Below are 21,974 nucleotides of genomic sequence, written 5' to 3'. Positions count from 1 at the left end.
CATGGAGGTTAAACAACATGCCATAAATAATGAATTGCTAAACTGAAAAATCAAAGAAGAAATTTTAAAAAATACATGGAACAAATGAAATATTCAAAAATAAATCCAAAATGTATTAAATACCTAAGTGTGAGACAGGAAATCATTAAAATCCTAGAGGAGAACACAGGCAGCAACCACTTTGAGATCAGCACATTGGTCATCACAATGTCTTCCAGATATGTCTCCTGAAGCAAGGGAAACAAAAGTAAAAATAAACTATTGTGACTACATGTCATAGACTCTGGATCTAAAGTTCTCTCTTGTCTACCAAGAGAGTGGGATGCAAGATGAAAAACAGGAGATGGCTAATGTCCAGGAAAAGACAAGAGCCCTGAATAAGGGTCCTTGCCCTGTTTTTATTAGGATCAGAAGGCTTACACACATGGCAATGGAAGCACAAAGAGACAATGAATCTGTGAACATTAAATTGTGGATGTGAGGGAAATGGGGTCTTGAAGATATTTGGGGTTAGGGGTTTGGGTTAATACAAAGCAAAATCCTGACAGTGGGCAGTCAGGCAGAAGGTTGTTTACAGCAGACATGAGGCAGCACCTCTGTTTATCTTAGCTAGCCTAGAGGATGAGATAGGTAGGGGAAATAACCTCAGAGTGAACAAGGCACATTTCTTTTCTTAATCTCCACTGTGGGCTGCTCCACCTGCAGCGCAGTGGTCTATAGGCCAATTTACCTGTTTACCTAACTTGGTCTTTTCATCCTGTGAAAGCAGCTTTTTGCTATAATACTAAATTGGGGGTGCTTCCACCTTGAATACCTAATCTTGTTTATTTCATATACCTATGTATTGTGCACCTTTGTGCCCTTATTTCTGGGCCTTTGACCCTCCCTCTTTATCCTGAGTGCTCTGCACCTCCTCTCTATTCTGGGGTGCCTTTGCACCTCCCTATTCTTGTTTGCCTTGTCTTGTTTATCCAAACTTGGGTGTGAGCATCCTATGGCTTTATATTTCTTTATGCCTGGTTAACCCATTGGTGTAAGCCTGGGGGATTCCTAAGCTTATCCCCCACAACTACATCAAAATAAAAACCTTCTCCACATTGAAGGAAACAATCAACAAAACCAAAAGGCAACCTATGGAATGGGAGAAGATATTTGCAAATGACATATCTGATACAGGATTTCTATCAAAAATCTATAAAGATGTTATCAAACTTGACACCCAAAAAACAAATAGTCCATGAATGGATGGTTTTTCAAAGAAGACATACAGGTGGCCAAGGGACACATGAAAAGATGTTCAACATCAGTGATCATAAGGAAAATGCAAATCAAAACTATAATGAGAAATCACATCACACCTGTCAGAATGGCAAAAGTCAACAACACAATAAACAATAGGATATGGAGAAAGGTGAACTCTCTTGCACTGTTTGTAGGAATGGAAATTGGTGCAGCCACTCTGGAAAATAGTGTGGAGGTTCCTCAAAAAGTTAAAAATAGAAATATGCTATGATCCAGCAATTACACTACTAGGTATTTACCCAAAGGAGACAAAAATACTAATTCAAAGGCACACATGCACTACAATGTTATAACAGCATTATCTACAATAGCCAAACTATGGAAAGAGCCCAAGTGTCCATCAACTGATTAGTGGATAAATAAGAAGTGTTACGCACACACACACACACACACACACACACACACACCCGGAATACTACTCAGCCATAAAAAATGAAATCTTGCCATTTGCAATGATGTGGATGGAGCTAGGAAGTATAATGCTAAGTGAAATAAGTCAGTCTGAGAAAGACAAATACCTTATGATTTCACTCATACATGGAATTTAAGAAACAAAACAAATGAGCAGAAGGAGAAAAAGAGAGAGAGGCAAACAAAGAAACATACTTTTGGGGTGACTGGGTGGTTCAGTCGGTTGAGCGTCCAACTCTTGATTTCAACTCAGGCCATGATCTCAAGGTCTGTGAGATAAAGCCCCACCTCAGGCTCCCTGCTGAACGTGGATCCTGCTGGGGATTTTCTTTCCCATCCTCTGCCCCTCTTCCCCGCCTCTCAAAATAAAGAAATAAACATTAAAAGAAAAGAAACAAACTCTTAACTATAAGCAATGGTTTCCAAAATGGAGATGGGTGGGGATGGGTGAAATAGGTGATACAGATTAAGGAGTGCCCTTGTGTGTACACTATTGTACACCTGAAACTAATGTTACACTGTATGTTAACAAACTGGAATTTGAACAAAAACTTAAGAAAATGATAACTGAGGGGCGTCTGGGTGGTTCAGTTGGTTAAGCATCCAACTTCGGCTCAGTCATAATCTTGCAGTCTGTGAGTTTGAGCTCTGTGCTGACAGCTCAGAGCCTGGATCCTGCTTTGGATTCTGTGTCTCCCTCTCTCTCTGCCCCTCCCCTGCTCACACTCTGTCTCTCTCTCTGTCTCTCTCTCTGAATAGATAGATAAATAAATAAACAAATAAATAAACATGCATTTAAAAAATTAAAGAAAATGATAACTGAAGGTAATTTTCTTAAAAGTTATAAAGAAGGCCATAAAAAACAAAATTGGTGCCCCTCTCATCCCAGTGGCTTAGTCTTCTCAACAATTTCATCAACTTCCACATTAAATTATTCAGCAAACTGATTTTTCTTCCTAAATATTTCTCTGGTATTTTTACTACTTTTATTTTTCTTCCCACTCTAATCCTAGGCTGAGAACATTTTTGACCTAAGCTATGTAAAATTCCCTTCAAAAAAAAATTCCCCTCAATGAACCTATTGCTTCCAGTTGTCATTATTTAATCTTACCATCCCCAAGTTATTACAAGTTATCATTTTTTTTTATTTGAGAGAGAGAGAGAGAGAGAGAGAGAGAGAGAGAGAAAGCACAAGGGAGAGGAGCAGAGAGGGGGAGAAAGGGAGAGAGAATCTTAAGCAGGTTCTATGCTCAGTACCAAGCCCAACTCAGGGTTTGATCCCATAACCCTGGGATCATGACCTAAGCTGAAATCAAAATTCAGATGCTCAACCAACTAAGCCACCCAGGAACCCCTACAAGTTATCATTCTAACACAAAATCCATCATTTTTTTTCAGTAAAACTCTTGGATGATATATTTAAGAATAAAGTCCTAAACTTCACTAACATCCATACAAATCTATATGGCTCACATTTCAACTGTTATAACCACCTCTAGGTTCACTTGATATCTGTAAAGAAAACAAAATTATATTAGCTTTATTCCCAAAGAATTTTTTATTTCTAGCTATGGTATCTCTTATACACATTCAGTTTTCTGTTAGTTTCTGAGGCACTTGGAGATAGGGACGGTGTCACACGTAATTTGATATCTGCCTGGTTTCAGGCTTGTAATAAGCATATAAAAATTATTGAATTAAATTCAAATGACTTGAATGCCTATGAATCATGCCCAGAAAAATTAGCAGTTGATACCAACAATGCAAATACAGTAATGAATTTAGATAATAAGTATATATTTCCCTTTTGGTTTTATCAGGTTATAGACAATCAGGGAGAAATTTTACTTTAAGAGCAACATAATTTTGATATGTTAATTCCCTCATTTTTTATATAATTTGACAAAAAGATGAAATACTAATTTTAAGGTACATAGACACATTCAAGTAAATTAAATGAATACAGTATACACCAAGGACCACAATAAAACTAAATGCTTAGGCTAAATTGCTATTTTTAAGTTAAATCCCTTTTGTTACCATTTGTTACCTGTACCGATTTTTCTTGATAAATAGACATTAAAAGTAGTTTTAGGAAAAATATGAAAAAGGTATATATATTCTTAAAAGGCTATACTCCGTTACATTTTTTTTCTTTTTACAAATTGAGAAAATTATTTGTTTTGTGGATAAATATTGTATTTAAGGAATGTGAGCAGAAGTATTCCATGGAAGGACAACTTGAGAATTGTCTGGCAAAAAAGTCCTGGCAAAACTGAAATCATGCAAGTCATCAACTTGCATATTAAGCCAAAAAATGAAATTTCTTTCCAAGTTATTCCGTTTTCATGTGTGAATGTCATACCAATGGGGAAAATGTTTACATTTAACCTTTTACTAGCCACAGATTTTTCCAAGAAGCCAAGTTATTCACAATGGAATAAATAAAATAATGGGGAAATAAAGTTGTTCTTACAGGATTTCACAGTTGTGATTTGTTTTTTGGTTTTGGTCTGATACTTAAACTGCTAATCCATAATGAAGGATTAAAACACTTGCATACACCATTTCATATTTAACTTTTACTTAATTTCCTTAACCAAATGGTTCCTCAAACCATATTTAACTTTTACTTAATTTCCAGTTAATTTCCTTAACTTTTACTTAATTTCCTTTGTTTTCTAAGAAACAAAGTTATCTACGATAGAAGAATTTATTTATACGATTTTTTTACACTCTTTATGTGTGTGCACGTGTGTTTGTTTCGACCTGAGACTTAAAATAGAAATACCGCAGTAGCCACGGTTAAAACATGCAACCGTCTGCTACTAACCATATTGTGAATTTCCATTTTGTTTTTCTCCACTAAAGTAATTCAGTCATTGTGCCAGAAAATGATCACGTGGACCACTGATACAGCCAAGCACTTCACCAGCAGATGGTCCATTTCCAAAGGAGAAAACTTCACTTTATGACCCTTATGTAATCCCTAAATGTGTTTCAGATATCCGCATTTGGAAAATAAAGCCCAAGCCCAAACCCACTTGTGCACCAAGCCAGGCTGCCTTGTGCCTCCACTGCCCAGAGGGCGGTGGGTGGGCGCCTGGGGCTGCGGCTGTGCCGGCAGATCTGCAGACGGGGCGGGGCGGGGCGGGCGGGGCGTGAGGGACAGCAGCGACCCCTCCCCCATCGCCCTGCAGCCTGCCCTGCCAGCGCCGCCCGCTATGCCCCCGCTCCCTGCAGGCCCGGAGCTCAGGGCCCAGCGCGCGAGCGGCCGCCATTCCGCAGCCAACCGCCATCACCGTGGCAAGACCGGTAGGCCGCGCAATGCTGCCTGTCCTGCTGATCCTCTCAGGCCTGGGCCGGCTGACCTCCGCCGGCCATCGTGAGTGTAGGACCTGCTCCGTAGAGGGTCACCTGTCGCAAAGCCTGTGCGCGTGGCGGGCTCCAGAAGCTTGCTCCTGAACCCTGTGCCCGGCTGGGGGGAGCCCTGCGTCCTGTCAGAGCCCGCCTAGAGTCAGGATCCTGCGGGGCCTGCTGCTGGGAGGGCTCAGAACAGGACTGGGACAGTTGTCCTCACGTGCCTGACCCTGCACTTGGAGGAGGGGGAGAGCAGCTTCTGGGAGGTGGGGTCCCCAGAGCAGCTCTTCTTCACCTATTGGGGCGGAGGTCAGCAAATCCCAAAGTGTCTCTAGAAGGTGGTAGGGTCACGTCCCATTTCTAGGTAGCCTCTTCTGGAATGCACAAAGTCCGATTCCGTGGTGGGAGCGTGCGTGTGTGTGTGTGTGTGTGTGTGTGTGTGTGTGTATGTATGTATGAGTTCGTGGAAGTTCAAAGAGTGATGTGATGTGACAGGACCACTGAAGAATGCGGATGCTGCCAGGCACTGGGGAATGCTTACAGGTGTTTTCCTTACTGCAGATCCTGAAACATCACTTCTACAAATAACAGTGCCACGGAAGATAGAGACAAACACCGATGGTGAAGTTTCAGAAACGCATGTAATTAAGAAATCACTTCTTTTTTGAGTGCTTTATTTTTACTGGACTGCGTGACCCAAGTCAGCCCATGCACATATTCCTTTGAAATTTTGTGTCTTGATTTTTCTCATTTTCCAATGAACGTTATGAATCATGTTTAAAACACAGACTCAGAAAAAAGTGCCCCAAATCCCTATCACACAAAATGATATATATAGCCTACTGGACTTTTTTTTTTTTTTTTTAACAGAATATGTATATTTAAATATTTATCCTGTGTAAATGAGGTTACACTAACATTTACTTTTTATTTAACATAACTTTTTATGTTATTTATTTATTTATTTATTTATTTAATTTATTTAACATAGTGTTTAAAATGACAATATATGGGGTGCCTGGGTGGCTCAGTCGTTTAGGCGGCTGACTTAGGGCATGATCTCACAGTCTGTGAGTTCGAGCCCTGCGTTGGGCTCTGTGCTGACAGCTCAGAGTCTGGAGCCTGCTTCAGATTCTATGTCTCCCTCTCTCTCTGCCCCTCCCCTGCTCATGCTTTGTCTCTCTCTGTCTCAGAAATAAATAAAAACATTAAAAATTTTTTTTAAATGACAATATATAATTTCTTCATGCCTATATTTGCGTATATAGGCGTATATGTTTGTTAAAATGGAAGTGATATTATCTTAAATCTGATTAAAAAGTAAAGCAAGTACATTGTAAAATTAAGTCTAGACAGGACAGAGTTGTTCAGAAAGTGAATGTCTGCCTCAGTTTCTAAAGGTAGTAAATTTGAACTGAATGAATTTTTAGAGATATGCACACACCTGCACATATAATTTTAGTAATAATATATGAGTGTGATAATTGGCTTTTAATTTATTTATAAAGTTAGAATATACTTTTATATAATAAATAAAACTGTCATTTTTCATAGCCATTCACATATGGATGTAACATTATTGTTTGTCAGATTTAAACATGTAGTTTTATAAACCTTCTTGGTAGTCATTTCCATAGGATCAATGGGCAAGCCATTTTAAAAAAATGGTGCAGGGGCACCTGGGTGGCTCAGTTGGTTAAGTGTCTGACTTTGGCTCAGGTTATTATCTTGTGGTTCCTGAGTTTGAGCCGTGTGTTGGGTTCTGTGCTGACAGCTTGGAGCCTGGAGCCTGCTTTGGATTCTCACTCTTCCTGCCCCTCCCCTGCTAATGCTCTGTCTCTCAAAAATAAATAAACATTAAAATTTTTTTTAAATGATGCGTATTACAAAATATCTATCAGAAAAGTTTTATTGTAGTTAACTTTCATTAACAAAGAATAATGATGCTTCTTGAGGGCTTTTGCAGGCTTGGTTCAGACTTCTTATACCTGTTTTGTTTTTTTTTAAGTTTATTTATTTTGAGAGATACAGAGTGTGAGCGGGGGAGGGGCAGAGAGAGAGAGAGAGAAGGAGGATCTCAGGCAGGCCCTGTGCTGTCAGTGCAGAGCCTGATGTGGTGCTTGAACTCACAAAACTGTGAGATCATGACCTGAGCCAAAATCGAGTTAGATGCTCAACCAACTGAGCCACCCAGGCACTCCCGGCTTCTCGTTCCTGTCAATGTGATAAGTATAATGAATGCTTCACTTTTAATTGACATTTTTAAATTAAGTCTTAAGACAAGATGCTTTTACATATATTGCCTATTTGAATCTTTTTTTTCTTGTTAATTTCTTACCGATTTTGATTTCCCTTTTTAAAAAAGTTTTTATTTATTTTAGAGAGAAAAAGCAGGGAAGGGACAGAGAGAGGGAAACACAGAATCCCAAGAAGGCTCTAAACTGTCAGGACAGAGCCCGATGTAGGGCTTGAACTCACAAACTGTGCGATCATGATCTGAGCCCAGCAGTCAGACGCTTAACCAACTGAACCACCCAGGTGCCCCTTGTCTTCCCTTTTTATATGAATTAGTTTTGGTTAGGACACTTTGTTTTCAAGAAAGATGTGTTGATGTAAAGACACACGGGAATATGATAGGAATCCAAGGATTGGAACCTCTGTAGCAATATCTGAGAGGAGCATTGAATTGCCAACTGGAAAACTGTTAGACGCTGGGGTGGGTTTTATAGACTGAGTGGTCTGTTTGTCTCCTTTTATGGCACACACACACACACACAATCCAGTAATTATGTGTTCATAAAAGCTATTACACCCAAACAAATACCCAGAGAATTTAAAATGTTTAGGACATATACTGGGAACATGCTAACCAAAAGCAAACACGAGTATCCATGACAAAAGCGGGAGAAAACCAACATTTAGTACACATACCCACACACCATTATGAGAGATAAGCATGCTACTTAATAAAATATTAAGTTCACTAGGAATATATAACAGTTCTAAATTTGTATGTTTTTAGAAAAATGCTCTCACATATAAGGACTGATTACACTAAAGGATGAATTTTTCAAATCCATTTTCATAGTGATATCTTAAAATGTTTTTCTCAAATGTTGGTTTACAAATCATAAAGGGATTCATAAAGACAATTTGGACAACAAAAATATTTGACGGGTTTATATAGAAGTGAACCCATCAAATTGAATATATTGTTTTTTCCTCTCTGCTATTTGTTTGGACTCACTAAACTCTATGGGATATCACCATAAGGCTTTTATTTAATGGCAAAGCATATAGTGCAGCAAGAGAAAGAGAATTCAGGCAAATATCAGGAATTCCAGAAGCACTCACAGTGAGCTTCATATGAACCCAGTCTCTGCGTTCCTAGAACATGTTGAGTCTCTGGCTTGAAATAATGAGACTTATGGTAGGAATTTTGGCTTTCGGAGGACTCCTTAAAAAGCTTTCAGTGATGCTTTAAGTAGCCAAGCCAACCTTGTCAAACTGGTTAGGGAAACATTAAAGAAGTTAACTTTAGTCAAAAGAGTTTTTGAACCTTAAAAAGTACCCTATAAACCTCACTGTCTTTGTCTCAACAGAGAGTCAGAACATCTAGATTTGTAGGCAACTCCAGAAATAAAGGTAGTGTTTTTCTAATCCAGCTGTAATTCAAGTATATAATAAATAACGCACATTCTTCTCAAGAATATACAGATAATTCAACAAAATTGACAAAAACAAGGAAAAAAATGTTAAAATATCAAATTCTGACAATACAGTATTTATCTTGTAACAATTCAATTAAGTTAAATCTTAAAACAATTTAAAATGTATATGGAAATTTAAAAATACACTTCTACATTATTCATGGGTTGAAGAAGAAATCGTAAGTCATAATGGATATTAAACAATAATAGATGAGATTGAAGAAATTACAACCCCAAATTCAAGTCATATTCTAAAATGACATAGAGGCATACTTTACAATCATTTACAATTTTGTAAATTTTATTCCTCTTTGCACCCACCAACAAAGATTCAAAAAATGTACTGAAGAAAACTATAGATTAAAAGGAGAAAAACAATGTCACAATAATTTGGGGAGATGTCAACACACCTTTTTCAAGAGTAGTAAGTTATAAAAGACAAAACACTATAGAAGGTTTAAAATGACTTATGCAGAAAACTGTACCCAATGACAACCATGCTCAATAACAAAATTCACATTTTTCCCCATGTTTTCTACATTTTGCAAATGTGGAAATTAACCATGTGTATGTTTTATGATGATGTCACAAATTGGATTCTTTGGGATGTGGTCTTTGAGAGGATTCTCATGAAGGCAGGTGCGCTCTTGTGATGAGCGCCTGTGGAAAGGATGAGAAGAAGCAGGAATGGGGAGACAGAGACTCAACTGAGTCTCAACAAAGTGTGAAGCTGGCATGGCCCATCAAGATCTGGAGTTGGAATGAGGGGGCTTCTCATTAAATGGGGGCTGTATCAGAAAGTTGTGAGTTGGTGTGAGGTGACCCTCTTCAGCTGAGGCAATTCCTAAAGAGGACAGGGAGATGAAGATTCTGTGGGTAGCACTTCTGACAGCCTGGGGACACTTCCTATCATCTTAAAAGGGGACCCATGTTGTATTTAATTTTAAATTTATTTGGGGTAGAAATTGCAAAGTAGAGAAAAGATAATGAAATTCAGGTTTCTTCCAAGATTACTCAACATTTCTAAATGTATCCATTTTAAGTTAAAATTTCATTATGATAATAAATGTTAATGACTAATGCTCTTAGTTTTGAAACAGATTTAGACTCCTTGATTTCATTGAAATTTAATTATGGTTAATTCTGTCATATATTCCAAGATGGAGAGAAGATAGCAATATACTTATATATGCATATGTTATTTTGAGACATGTGTGATATGACCTATGTTTATATGAAAGAGTAAATAAATTTTAAGAATTTTGAATTTCTAATAATTACATTCTCTCTGAATACTTTGCTGTAGGTCACTTATGCCATCAAAATTGACCAGAAAATATACACTCTCCATCTTGAAAAACAGTAAGTAGACATTCTTCTTTTCATACAGTTGTTTTTAGTTTCTGAAATTTTTACAGTCACTACCCTAAGTTGAGCCTAAACAAGAGCATGACTCTTACATTTAACATGTTACATCTTTGTGATTCAAGTCAGACTAGAATTCCAAGTTTTCATCTTGAGATTTTAAGTCTAATGTTTGAGCCAAATTCTAATTTCATGGTGTAAAATTAATGTATATCAGATAGATGAAAATTAGTCTATATAACTCTTTACAATATAGCCACAACTGTAACAATTAAGGCAATAGCTTTATTTGTCCATATTGAATTTTTTCATGCTGTCATTTTATATATGACTTTATGATTATATACATGATTTTAAGCATTTTACTTGATATTACACCAACATTTTTTAATATTTAAAAAAATTTTTTTTCTGCATTGATTGACAGGATCATATGGTTCTTACCTTTTCTTTTATTAATGTGATGTATCACATTGATTGATTTGTGAATATTGAACTAGCCCTGCAGCCCAGGAATGAATTCCACTTGATCATGGTGAATGATTCTTTTTATATGCTGTTGAATTCAATTTGCTAGTATCTTGTTGAGAATTTTTGCATCCATATTCATCAGGGATATTGGTCTGTAGTTCTTTAAAAATTTTTTTAATTTTTTTTTTTAGTGTTTTTAATGTTTTTTTAAATGTGAATGTTTTTTAATGTTTTTAATATTTTTTTTAATGTTTATTCATTTTTGAGAGAGAGCGAGACAGAGCATGAGTCAGGGAGGAGCAGAGAGAGAGAGAGGGAGACAGAATCCAAAGCAGGCTCCAGGCTCTGAGCTGTCAGCACAGAGCCTGATGCGAGGCTCATACCCATGAACTGTGAGATCGTGACCTGAGCTGAGGTGGGAGGCTTAACCAACTGAGCCACGCAGGTGCCCCAACACGAACATTTTTTTAATCTCTTAAATTTTCACTCTGTGAAGAAACCAATTTCACCAATTAATAACCTTGTGTGTATCTTTCCACCATTTTCTTTCTATTCTAAATCTCACCTTTCCTTTAAATAAAATATGTAGAAACCTACTAAAAATGGTTTGTTTTTAGACAAATGGAAATACTGTTCTGTGATTGGCAGGTCTTATTTAATAACAGTGTTCATTTTCTTCCTTCATATATATATATATCTTAGCTAATTCTTTAACAGCTAACATCTGTAGTATGGCAGGTTGATAGGTAATGAGGTTGTTTCCAGGGATTGTCACTAAAGAGGCCTGCAATAAACATCCTTGTATGTGTGTTTTTATGTAATAGAGATTTTGTTTTGTAGGCCTGATATCAAGAAATGTGTTTCTGGATCAGGAAGTATGAATAAAAGTAATAATAGTGATAATGATAACAACAAAACAACAAAAGTAACTGATATTATAGGGCACATATCAATTACCAGACATATTTCTAAGCAGTTTGCATGTAGTTACTGGTATAATGTCCAGACCAACCTTCTTTATTACTCACATTTTATATTAGGATTTTGAGAGATAATGCCAGTTTCTGAAGACAGTAGCAGTTTAGATTTTCAAAAGCATGCAAGATGTGCCAAAATATTATACTGCATCTTTGTGTCAATTTGTATTTCCCTAAATAAGGTATCTAAACAATTATCAACCTTTTTCATTTTCCTGTTTCCTGGTTCTAATTTAATATTTATTTTTCAGAGCAGTTTTAGGTTCACAGCAATATTGAGTGGAAGGTACAGAGTGTTTCTGCATATACCCTGTGCCTCCCCGCACACATGTATAGCCTCCTCATTATCAACATGCCCCACCAGACTGATATATTTGTTATAATTGATGAGCCTGCACGTCATTATCACCCAAAGTCCATAGTTTATATTAGTCCAATATTTTTTATATTTGCTTTTTTCTTTTGAAGGATTAGACATTTAAAAAAGGAAAATTCTGAGAATAATATAATTACTTTCTTATCATGAAAGACACACATGTAAGCATTTTATTTATCTATTTTTCTAAAAGGTGTACATGACAGGTAATAGTGAAATCTATCATTTCAATTTCCAGAAATAGTTCTTTCACTCCCCAGTGCTAATCACAGTTATGATACTGACACATACTCTAGTGTCATAATTTTATCCTTATTCATCTGTATGCCTAGAGATTAATAAAAATAATCATGTTTTGCTTGATTTATTGACTTTGGCTAGGTCATGATCTTGTGATTCATGAGATTGAGCCTTGCATTGGACTCTGAGCTAATAGCACTGAGCCTGCCTGGGATTCTCTCTATCCCTCTCTCTCTGCTTCTCTCTCTCTCTCTCAAAATAAATAAAATAAAATTAAAAAAAAAATAATCATCATGTTTTGAGTACTACTTTAAATACACATAAATGGCACAATACTTCTCTATATAATTTATCTTAATATGGTGGACCACTAAAGTGACCCCAATTCTTTACCTTTGCCTTTATCTTCACTCTTTGCCATGTAACTTTGAGTTCCTATCATCAAGAGGTGGAATATATGCATCACACCCCAGCCTCCCCACTCCCAGCCCTTGGAAATGAGTTTATCTGTGCAAGGCCAACTTCATGGGTGTATGGTCCTCCAGGATTCCATAGTTAGACATGCTCTGTACTTGGTTTAATTCTCTGTTGTTGCTTCCCTGAGATCTTAATACTTTTGAACAAGAGAGCTTGTATTTTAATTTCACTACGGGCTCTGCAAATCATGTAGCCCATTCTATGGCTATGTGACTTACTTTGGCCAAAAAGATGTTAGCTGACTTGATTTAAACAGAGGTTTGAAAAAGCTCCCCTGCGTTCCTGCTCTCCATCTTGTTTGTCTGCCATCCCCATGAGAATATGTTTGGGCCAACTTGCTGGGAGATGGAGACAGGTGGGGCACAGCCAAGGTGCCCTAATCATCTCTAGATAAGTCAACATTCAGCTGAATCCCAGACCATTGAGCAAGCCCGGCCGCCATTAGCAGAACTACTAAGTCTACTCACACTTGACCCAGAAGTATGAGCAATAGATACTAATTATGTTACTGGGTGTGTTTCTGGTTTTGAAGCTGTGCTTTTGGTGCAAAATTTTTCATAACATCTTTTTTTGAGAGTCATTCATACAGATTTGTGCAGAATGAGTTCACTGATTGTAAATACATATGTAGCCATCGAATAAATATATCTCACTTGTTATTTGTCAACCTATATATTTATAGCAAGAAAAGCTGTATTGTGGCTATCTTTGGCCATGATGTTCTGGGCTCCAGTGAAATTGAAGGGCAATAAATGATACAATTGTCAAGAGTGCTGTATGCTACTAATTTTTACTTCCAAGGATTTATACCAGTCTTCACTCACACCAATAATTCAAAAACATTTCTGTTCTCTACATTCTCAATAAAATAAGTATCTTCACTCACTTATTTTTGTTAATGCATAAGAAATGCTATTTTATTGTTATTTCTATTCATTTGTTTTGGGTTATTTATTTTCAATCTATGGCTTATCCTTCTGCTTTTCTTTCTGTTTTTTTTTCCCCATGATCAATCTGTGGGAAGTTTTGTTTCCTGTAGATATTAACTCTTTATACGTTCTGTATGTTGCAAACATGCTATCCAGCTTACTTATTGTCTTCTTCCTTTGTTTGTGGGATTTATTGCTAAAAAAATGAAATATTCATATAATCATTATACTCATATTTTCTTTCATAGGTTCTCAGATTCCTCACTTGTGTCACTCACATCTTGAATTTATAATATTCCTGTAGAATTTTAAAAATTCTTTTTACATTTACGATGTAAATCCAATGCTTTCAGTTTCTTTACCTACCAACTGTTTTTGCATTTTCCAAGTTTTATTTCTGCTCTCTTTTTATTTTTTCCTTTTATTGCAATTTTATGCAATATTGTATTAGTTTCGTTTGTAGTGTTTAGTTAGACTAGTTTCAGATTATTTTCTTCAGATGGGTTGCTTTCTAAACCTGTTCATATCTGCAAATGTCCCTTTTGTTCTCATAATTGAATAAATCCCTTAATTTTTCATTAAAAAAATTTTTTTTACCGTTTATTTATTTTTGAGACAGAGAGAGACAGAGCATGAATGGGGGAGGGGCAGAGAGAGAAGGAGACACAGAATCAGAAGCAGGCTCCAGGCTCTGAGCCATCAGCCCAGAGCCCGGCGCGGGGCTTGAACTCACAGAACGCGAGATTGTGACCTGAGCTGAAGTCGGACGCTTAACCAACTGAGCCACCCAGGCGCCCCTTAATTTTTCATTTTAGTTTTAAATCATTACACATTAAAAAAAATTTTTTTTTTATTACGTTTAGTTTTGAGAGGCAGAGAGAGACAGAGCATGAGTGGGGGAGGGGCAGAGAGAGAGGGAGACACAAAATCTGAAGCAGGCTCCGGGCTCTGAGCTGTCAGCACAGAGCCTGATGTGGGGCTCAAACTCATGAACTGTGAGATCATGACCTGAGCCGAAGTCGGATGCTTAACCGACTGAGCCACCCAGGCACCCCAAATCATACACATTTTAAAACATTTTATGGAAATATATGGTCTCATCCAGGGTCTTATGGATCTGCCCTTTATAGTATAGGTTTTCCTTCAACAATTTTTACATCTTTATTTTGGCTGTGTTTTTTACCTATTTGGTAGTAAATTTGTTCTGTTTATTGGCTAGGCCTCTAATTCTGTTCTCAGCACACAAATTCTCTTTGGGACATTTATTAAATTATTTTTAACTGTCATCATCATTTTAGTTTGAGTATTTTTTTTCTTAAATGATATGCTTTGAAAGCCTATTAACTTTTTAACTTGTTAACTTTGCTTTAAATAATCATAATTTTCTGTAATCAATTTCTTCATTCAACCTCATAGGGAACTTTTAAGTTTTGCCTTTTTCCCTTTTGTTGTTCATTTTCCTTACATTGAATGTTGTTTTCCATTAAATGGTCATTTGTATTTTTTTATTTCACTAAGCAGACTTCTTTGTTGTTTTGTGTAGAAGCAAAAGTATACTTTTATGCCCAGGATGAATAAACTTGCAAACTAAACTTTTATCCTTTTATTTTAAAAATTTATTTATTTAAGTTCAAGTTAGTTAACATATAGCATAGTATTGGCTTCAGGGGTAGAACCCAGTGATTCATCACTTACATATAACACCCAGTGCTTATCCCAACAAGTGCCCTCCTTAAGGCCTATAGCCCATTTGGCCCATTTCTCCCCCTGCCCCACCTCCCCTCCAGCAACCCTCAGTTTGTTCTTCGTATTTAAGAGTATCTTATGGGTGCTCCTGGGTGGCTTACTCGGTTAAGCCTCTGACTTTGGCTCAGGTCATGATCTCACGGTTTGTGAGTTTGGGCCCCATGTAGGGCTCTGTGCTGACAGCTCAGAGCCTGGAGCCTGCTTCAGATTCTGTGTCTCCCTCTCTCTGCCCTTCCCATGCTCCCATTTGGTCTCTTTCTTTCTCTCTCTCAAAAATAAATAAATATTGAAAAAAAAAGTCTCTTATGGTCTGCCTCCCTCTCCATTTTTATCTTATTTTTCCTTCCCTTCCTTTATGTTCATCTGTTGTGTTTCTTAAATTCCACGTATGAGTGAAATTATATATTTGTTTTTCTCTGACTGACTTATTTCGCTTAGCATGATACACTCTATTTCCATCCACGTTGTTGCAAATGGCAAGATTTCATTCTTTTTATCACCAAGAAGTATTCCATTGTGTGTGTGTGTGTGTGTGTGTGTGTGTGTGTGTGTGTGTGTATATATACACCACATTTACTTCTTCTTTATCTATTCATCAGTCATTGGATATTTGGGCTCTTTCCATACTTTGGCTATTTGTTGACAGTGCTGATATAAATATTGGGGTGCATGTGGCCCTATGAATCAGCATTTTTTGTATCCTTTGAATAAATACTAGTAGTGCAATTGCTGGGTTGTAGTGTAGTTCTATTTTTAGTTTTTTGAGGAACCTCCATACTGTTTTCCAGAGTGGCTGCACCAGTTTGCAGAGTGGCTGCACCAGTGCAAAAGAGATCTTCTTTCTCCACTTTTTTGCCAACATCTGTTGTTTCCTGAGTTGTTACTTTTTGCCATTCTGATAGGTGTGAGGTGGTATCTCACTGAGGTTTCGATTTGTATTTCTCTGATGATGAATGATGCTGAGCATCCTTTCGTGTGTCTGTTAGCCATCTGGATGTCTTCTTTGGAAAAGTATGTATTCATATCTTCTGCCCATTACTTCACTGGATTATTTGCCTTTTGGTGGTTGAGTTTGGTAAGTTCTTTATAGATTTTGGATACTAACTTTATCTGATATGTCATTTGCAAATATGTTCTCCTTTTAATTATGCTTTTCAGAAATCTGTTGAATTTCATTTTCCTGGGAAATGATTCTGGGTTTCCATTTCCACCACCTTCATTTACATGCTTAGTTGCTAAAATGAGGCTCTGCCCTTGTGCCAGAATTTGTGTTCTAGGTACTTGCATATAAACCAACCCAGAATATTTGGGATGTCCTTGAATATGTGTGCAATATGAGCTGATAAATATCAGTTTTTTTTTCTGGGAAGCCCTCTGGTTTTGTTATTTAAATTGAGGAAAAGAGAAAGCTGTCAGGAATGAGCAAAGATGAAGGAGGTCTGGAAAGAGAAGTAGTGGTGAAAGTATGCACTCCGTGAATGTCTAGTCCTTCTTTGACTCTTGGCCTTGAACTGCCCCTTGATATCTGGAATCCTTGAGAAACCCCAGTTCTCTCCACAATAAATAATGGTGTCAGATTGTTCCGTAAGAATCGCTATCTTCTCTGTAAGATTTCACTTTGGTACCATTTATGTGAGGTTTGTCTGTAGAGATCATTTAGCTTATGAAATTTGAGCAAAACACTAGTCTTCTAAAAAAGGCTTTAAGAACTATTGTGTGCTTCTACAATTTCTTTTCCTCTTCTGCTACAAGAAAAGCATGTTTCAGCGGGTAGGAGGTATGTCTTTTCTCAGGTTCCAGAATGAAGATAGTGTGGAGTTGACAATAAACATGTAAAGAACATTCACTGTTAATTTAAGGCATTGAGAATTCTGAGGTTGTTTTTACCACAGCACAATTTCATGAAAACTATCAGAAAAAGCATATATTTTTTGTTTCTTATCAATCCATGGCTACTTGTTAGCAAATATATTTATGCCCTGAGATTTACTGATGTTTGGATCTTAAAGAAAATTTGTTGTGGGAATCTGGAAGTCCTGGTTTTTATTATACATAGATCTATGTCATTATGACGTCCCTACTGATATCTGATTATACTGCTTATTATGTTTTCCTATATACAAAACATGCTGTCAGAAAGCAAATGAGATAATGGAGAGATGGCTCAATTTAATTTTTGGATATTTGAAACTGTAAAATTGAATGTAAATTATGTTTAATTTCATGATTTTGCTTGTATTTATATTACTATTACAGTGAAGTGTCATTCCTTTCGTTGAATTAGGTCATTTTTAGACCCTCATTTCCTTGTGTATGCATACAACAAATCAGGAACATTGTATCCAGATTCTTCATTTATGAAGGTAAGTTTTGCTTTCTGTTCTGTAGATTTATGTGTTTTTATATATATGTATGTGTATATATATATATGTGTATATACATACATACATACATACATACATATATACATATATCATTAAAGTGCTGTTGGTGGAAAGCAAAAGGATGCCTTCTATCCCACAGAATTACTGGGCAAACAGATTAGAAGCCCAAATATAAGGTGGCAATGTGTAGGAAGGCAGACTGAATAGAACAACTACTTTTCAAACTTGGAACTCGAATCTCCTATCCAAACAGGTCCTTTATTTATTTATTTATTTATTTTTTTTTATTAAAAAAAATTTTTTTTTTCAACGTTTATTTATTTTTGGGACAGAGAGAGACAGAGCATGAACGGGGGAGGGGCAGAGAGAGAGGGAGACACAGAATCAGAAACAGGCTCCAGGCTCCGAGCCATCAGCTCAGAGCCCGACGCGGGGCTCGAACTCACGGACCGCGAGATCGTGACCTGGCTGAAGTCGGACGCTTAACTGACTGCGCCACCGAGGCGCCCCCAAACAGGTCCTTTAAACTATGACAAGTTTAGAGGTCTTAGAGGGAAAGTGAGTTAAGGAGCTAAGAATAAGAAACCCCAAAACACAGAGTCATTTTGTTTATTTGTTTGTTTATTTGTTTATTTATTTATTTGTTTTTGGAAAATATTTTTAAATTTTATTTTTGTAATTTGCATCCAAATTAGTTAGCATATAGTGCAACAATGATTTCAGGAATAGATTCATTAATGCCCCTTACCCATTGAGCCCATCTCCCCTCCCACAACCCCTCCAGGAACCCTCTGTTTGTTCTCCTTATTTAAGAGTCTCTTATGTTTTGTCCCCCTCCCTGTTTTTATATTATTTTTGCTTCCATTCCCTCATGTTCATCTGTTTTGTCTGTAACAGTCCTCATATAAGTGAAGTCATATGATATTTGTCTTTCTCTGACTGACTAATTTTGTTTAGCATAATATCCTCTAGTTTCATCCACATAGTTGCAAATGGCAAGATTTCATTCTTTTTGATTACTGAGTAATACTCCATTGTATATATATACCACATCTTCTTTATCCGTTCATCCACCAATGGACATTTGGGCTCTTTCCATACTTTGGCTATGATCAGTAGTGCTGCTATAAACATTGGAGTGCATGTGCCCTTTGGAAACATCATACCTATATCCCTTGGATAAATGCCTAGTAGTGCAATTGCTGGCTCGTAGGGTAGTTCTATTTTTAATTTTTTGAGGAACCTCCATACTGTTTTCCAGAGTGGCTGCACAAGTTTGCATCAGTGCAAAAGAGATCTTCTTTCTCCACATCCTTGTCAACATCTGTTGTTTCCTGAGTTGTTCATTTTAGCCATTCTGACAGGTGTGAGGTGGTATCTCATTGTAGTTTTGATCTGTATTTCCCTGAAGATGAGTGATGTTGAGCATTTTTTTCATCTGTCAGTTTGGCCATATGGATGTCTTCTTTGGTGAAGTGTTTATTCATGTCTTTTGCCCATTTCTTCACTGGATTATTTGATTTTTGGGTGTTGACTTTGATAAATTCTTTATAGATTTTGGATACTAACCCTTTATCTGATATGTAGTTTGCAAATATCTTCTCCCATTCTGTTGGTTGGTTGCCTTTTAATTTTGCTGATTGTTTCCTTTGCTGTGCTGGTCGCAATAGTTCATTTTTGCTTTTGTTTCCCTTGTCTCCGGAGATATGTTGAGTAAGAAGTTGCTGTGGCCGAGGTCAAAAAGAGGTTTTTGCCTGCTTTCTCCTTGAGGATTTTGATGGCTTCCTGTCTTACATTGAGGTATTTCATCCATTTTGAGTTTATTTTTGTGTATGGTGTAAGAAAGTGGCCCAGGTTCATTCATCTGCATGTCGCTGTCCAGTTTTCCCAGCACCACTTGCTGAAGAGACTGTCTTTATTCCATTGGATATTCTTTGCTGCTTTGTCAAAGATTAGTTGGCCATACGTTTGTGGGTCCATTTCTGGGTTTTCTATTCTGTTCCATTGATCTGAGTGTCTCTTCTTGTGCCAGTACCATACTTGAAGTCTGGGATTGTGATGAGCTTTGTAGTATAGCTTGAAGTCTGGGATTGTGATGCCTCCTGTTTGGTTTTCTTTTTCAAGATTGCTTTGGCTATTTGGGGTCTTTTCTGGTTCCATAAAAATTTTAGGATTATTTTTTCTAGCTCTGTGAAGAATGCTGGTGTTACTTTGATAGGGATTGCATTCAATATGTAGATTGCTTTGGGAAGTATCGACATTTTAACAATATTTGTTCTTCCTATCCAGGAGCATGGAATCTTTTTCCATTTTTTTGTGTCTTCTTCAATTTCTTTCATAAGCTGTCTATAGTTTTCAGTGTATAGATTTTTCACCTCTTTGGTTAGATTTATTCCTAGGTATTTTATGGTTTTTGGTGCAACTGTAAATGGGATCGATTCCTTGATTTCTCTTTCTGTCACTTCACTGTTGGTGTATAGGAATGCAACTGATTTCTGTGCATTGGCTTTATATTCTGCAACTTTGCTTAATTCATGAATCAGTTCTACCAGTTTTTGTGGAATCTTTTGGGTTTTCCATATAGAATATCATGTCATCTGTGAAGAGTGAAAGTTTGACCTCCGTCTGGCTGATTTGGATGTCTTTTATTTCTTTGTGTTGTCTGATTGCTGAGGCTAAGACTTCTAATACTATGTTGAATAACAGTGGTGAGAGTGGACATCCCTGTCTTTTTCCTGACCTTAGGGGGAAAGCTCTCAGTTTTTCCACATTGAGGATGATATTAGTGTTGGGTCTTTTGTATATGGCTTTTATGATTTTGAAGTATGATCCTTCTATCCCTACTTTCTTGAGGGTTTTGTCAAGAAAGGATGCTGTATTTTGTCAAATGCTTTCTTTGCATCTATTGAGAGGATCATATGTTCTTGTCCTTTCTTTTTTTGATGTTATGAATCACATTGATTGTTTTGTGGATATTGAACCAGTCCTGCGTCACAGGTATAAATCCCACTTGGTAGGGATGAATAATTTTTTTAATGTATTGTTAGATCCGGGTGGCTGATACCTTGTTGAGGATTTTTGCATCCATGTTCATCAGGGAAATTGGTATATAGTTCTCCTTTTTAGTGGGGTCTCTGTCTGGTTTTGGAATCAAGGTAATGGTGGTTTCATAGAAAGAGTTTGGAAGTTTTCCTTCCATTTCTATTGTTTTGGAACAGCTTCAAGAGAATAGGTGTTAACTCTTCTTTAAATGTTTGGGAAAATTCCCCTGGAAAGCCATCTGGCCCTGGACTCTTGTGTTTTGGGAGATTTTTGATTACTAACTTGATTTCTCTACTGGTTATGGGTCTGTTCAAATTTTCTATTTCTTCCTGTTTCAGTTTTGGTAGTGTATATGGTTCTAGGAATTTGTCCATTTCTTTCAGATTGCCCATTTTATTGGCATATAATTTCTCATAATATTCTCTTACTATTGTTTTTATTTTCTGCTGTGTTGGTTGTGATCTCTCCTCTTTCATTCTTGATTTTATTTATTTGGGTCCTTTTCTTTTTCTTTTTTATCAAACTGGGTAGTGGTTTATCAATTTTGTCAATTTTTTCAAAGACCCAGCTTCTGGTTTCATTGATCTGTTCTTTTTTTTTTTTTTTTGGTTTCTATAGCATTAATTTCTGCTCTAATCTTTATTATTTCCTGTCTTCTGATAGTTTTGGGTTTTATTTGCTGTTCTTTTTCCAGCTCTTTAAGGCGTAAGGTTAGGTTGTATATCTGAGATCTTTCTTCCTTCTTAGGAAGGCCTGGATTGCTATATACTTTCCTCTAATGACTGCCTTTCCTGTTCCCAGAGCTTTTGGGTTTTGGTGTTATCATTTTCATTGGCTTCCATGAACTTTTTAATTTCCCCTTTAACTTCTTGGTTAGCCCATTCGTTCTTTAGTAGGATGTTATTTACTCTCCAAGTATTTGGAGTTCTTTAGTCTCCAAGTATTTGTTACCTTTTCAAATTTTTTTCTTGTGGTTGATTTGGAGTTTCATAGTGTTGTGGTCTGAAAACATGCCTGGTATGATCTCAGTCTTTTTGTACTTGTTGAGTGCTGATTTATGTCCCAGTATGTTGTCTATTCTGGAGAATATTTCATGTGCACTGGAGAAGAATGTATATTCTGCTGCTTTAGGATGAAATGTTCTGAACATATCTTTTAAGTCCATCTGGTCCAGTGTGTCATTC

General features: G+C 36.8%; 1 protein-coding gene across 5 annotated transcripts in view; it reads left to right on the top strand.

Moving 5' to 3' along the window:
- Positions 1-4,904: 4,904 nt before the first annotated feature.
- Positions 4,905-21,974, top strand: part of LOC123588620 (A disintegrin and metallopeptidase domain 3-like) — a 151,853-nt gene continuing 134,783 nt past the window's right edge. Inside the window, exons 1-4 of one of the 5 annotated variants that reach the window (XM_045459806.1) lie at positions 4,905-5,104; positions 5,635-5,714; positions 10,090-10,145; positions 17,649-17,727. In XM_045459806.1, coding sequence (XP_045315762.1) covers positions 5,041-5,104; positions 5,635-5,714; positions 10,090-10,145; positions 17,649-17,727 — 279 coding nt within the window. In that variant the 5' untranslated portion in view covers positions 4,905-5,040. Of the gene's footprint in view, positions 5,145-5,634; positions 5,715-10,089; positions 10,146-17,648; positions 17,728-21,974 lie in introns of all 5 variants that reach the window. The other 4 variants (XM_045459802.1, XM_045459803.1, XM_045459801.1 and 1 more) reach the window with 4 other exon arrangements.

Source organism: Leopardus geoffroyi, chromosome B1 (assembly GCF_018350155.1).
Source record: "Leopardus geoffroyi isolate Oge1 chromosome B1, O.geoffroyi_Oge1_pat1.0, whole genome shotgun sequence".
NCBI lineage: Eukaryota > Metazoa > Chordata > Mammalia > Carnivora > Felidae > Leopardus > Leopardus geoffroyi.
The sequence above is the reverse complement of the archived record's forward strand: the minus strand, read 5'-3'. Positions and strand labels throughout refer to the sequence as shown.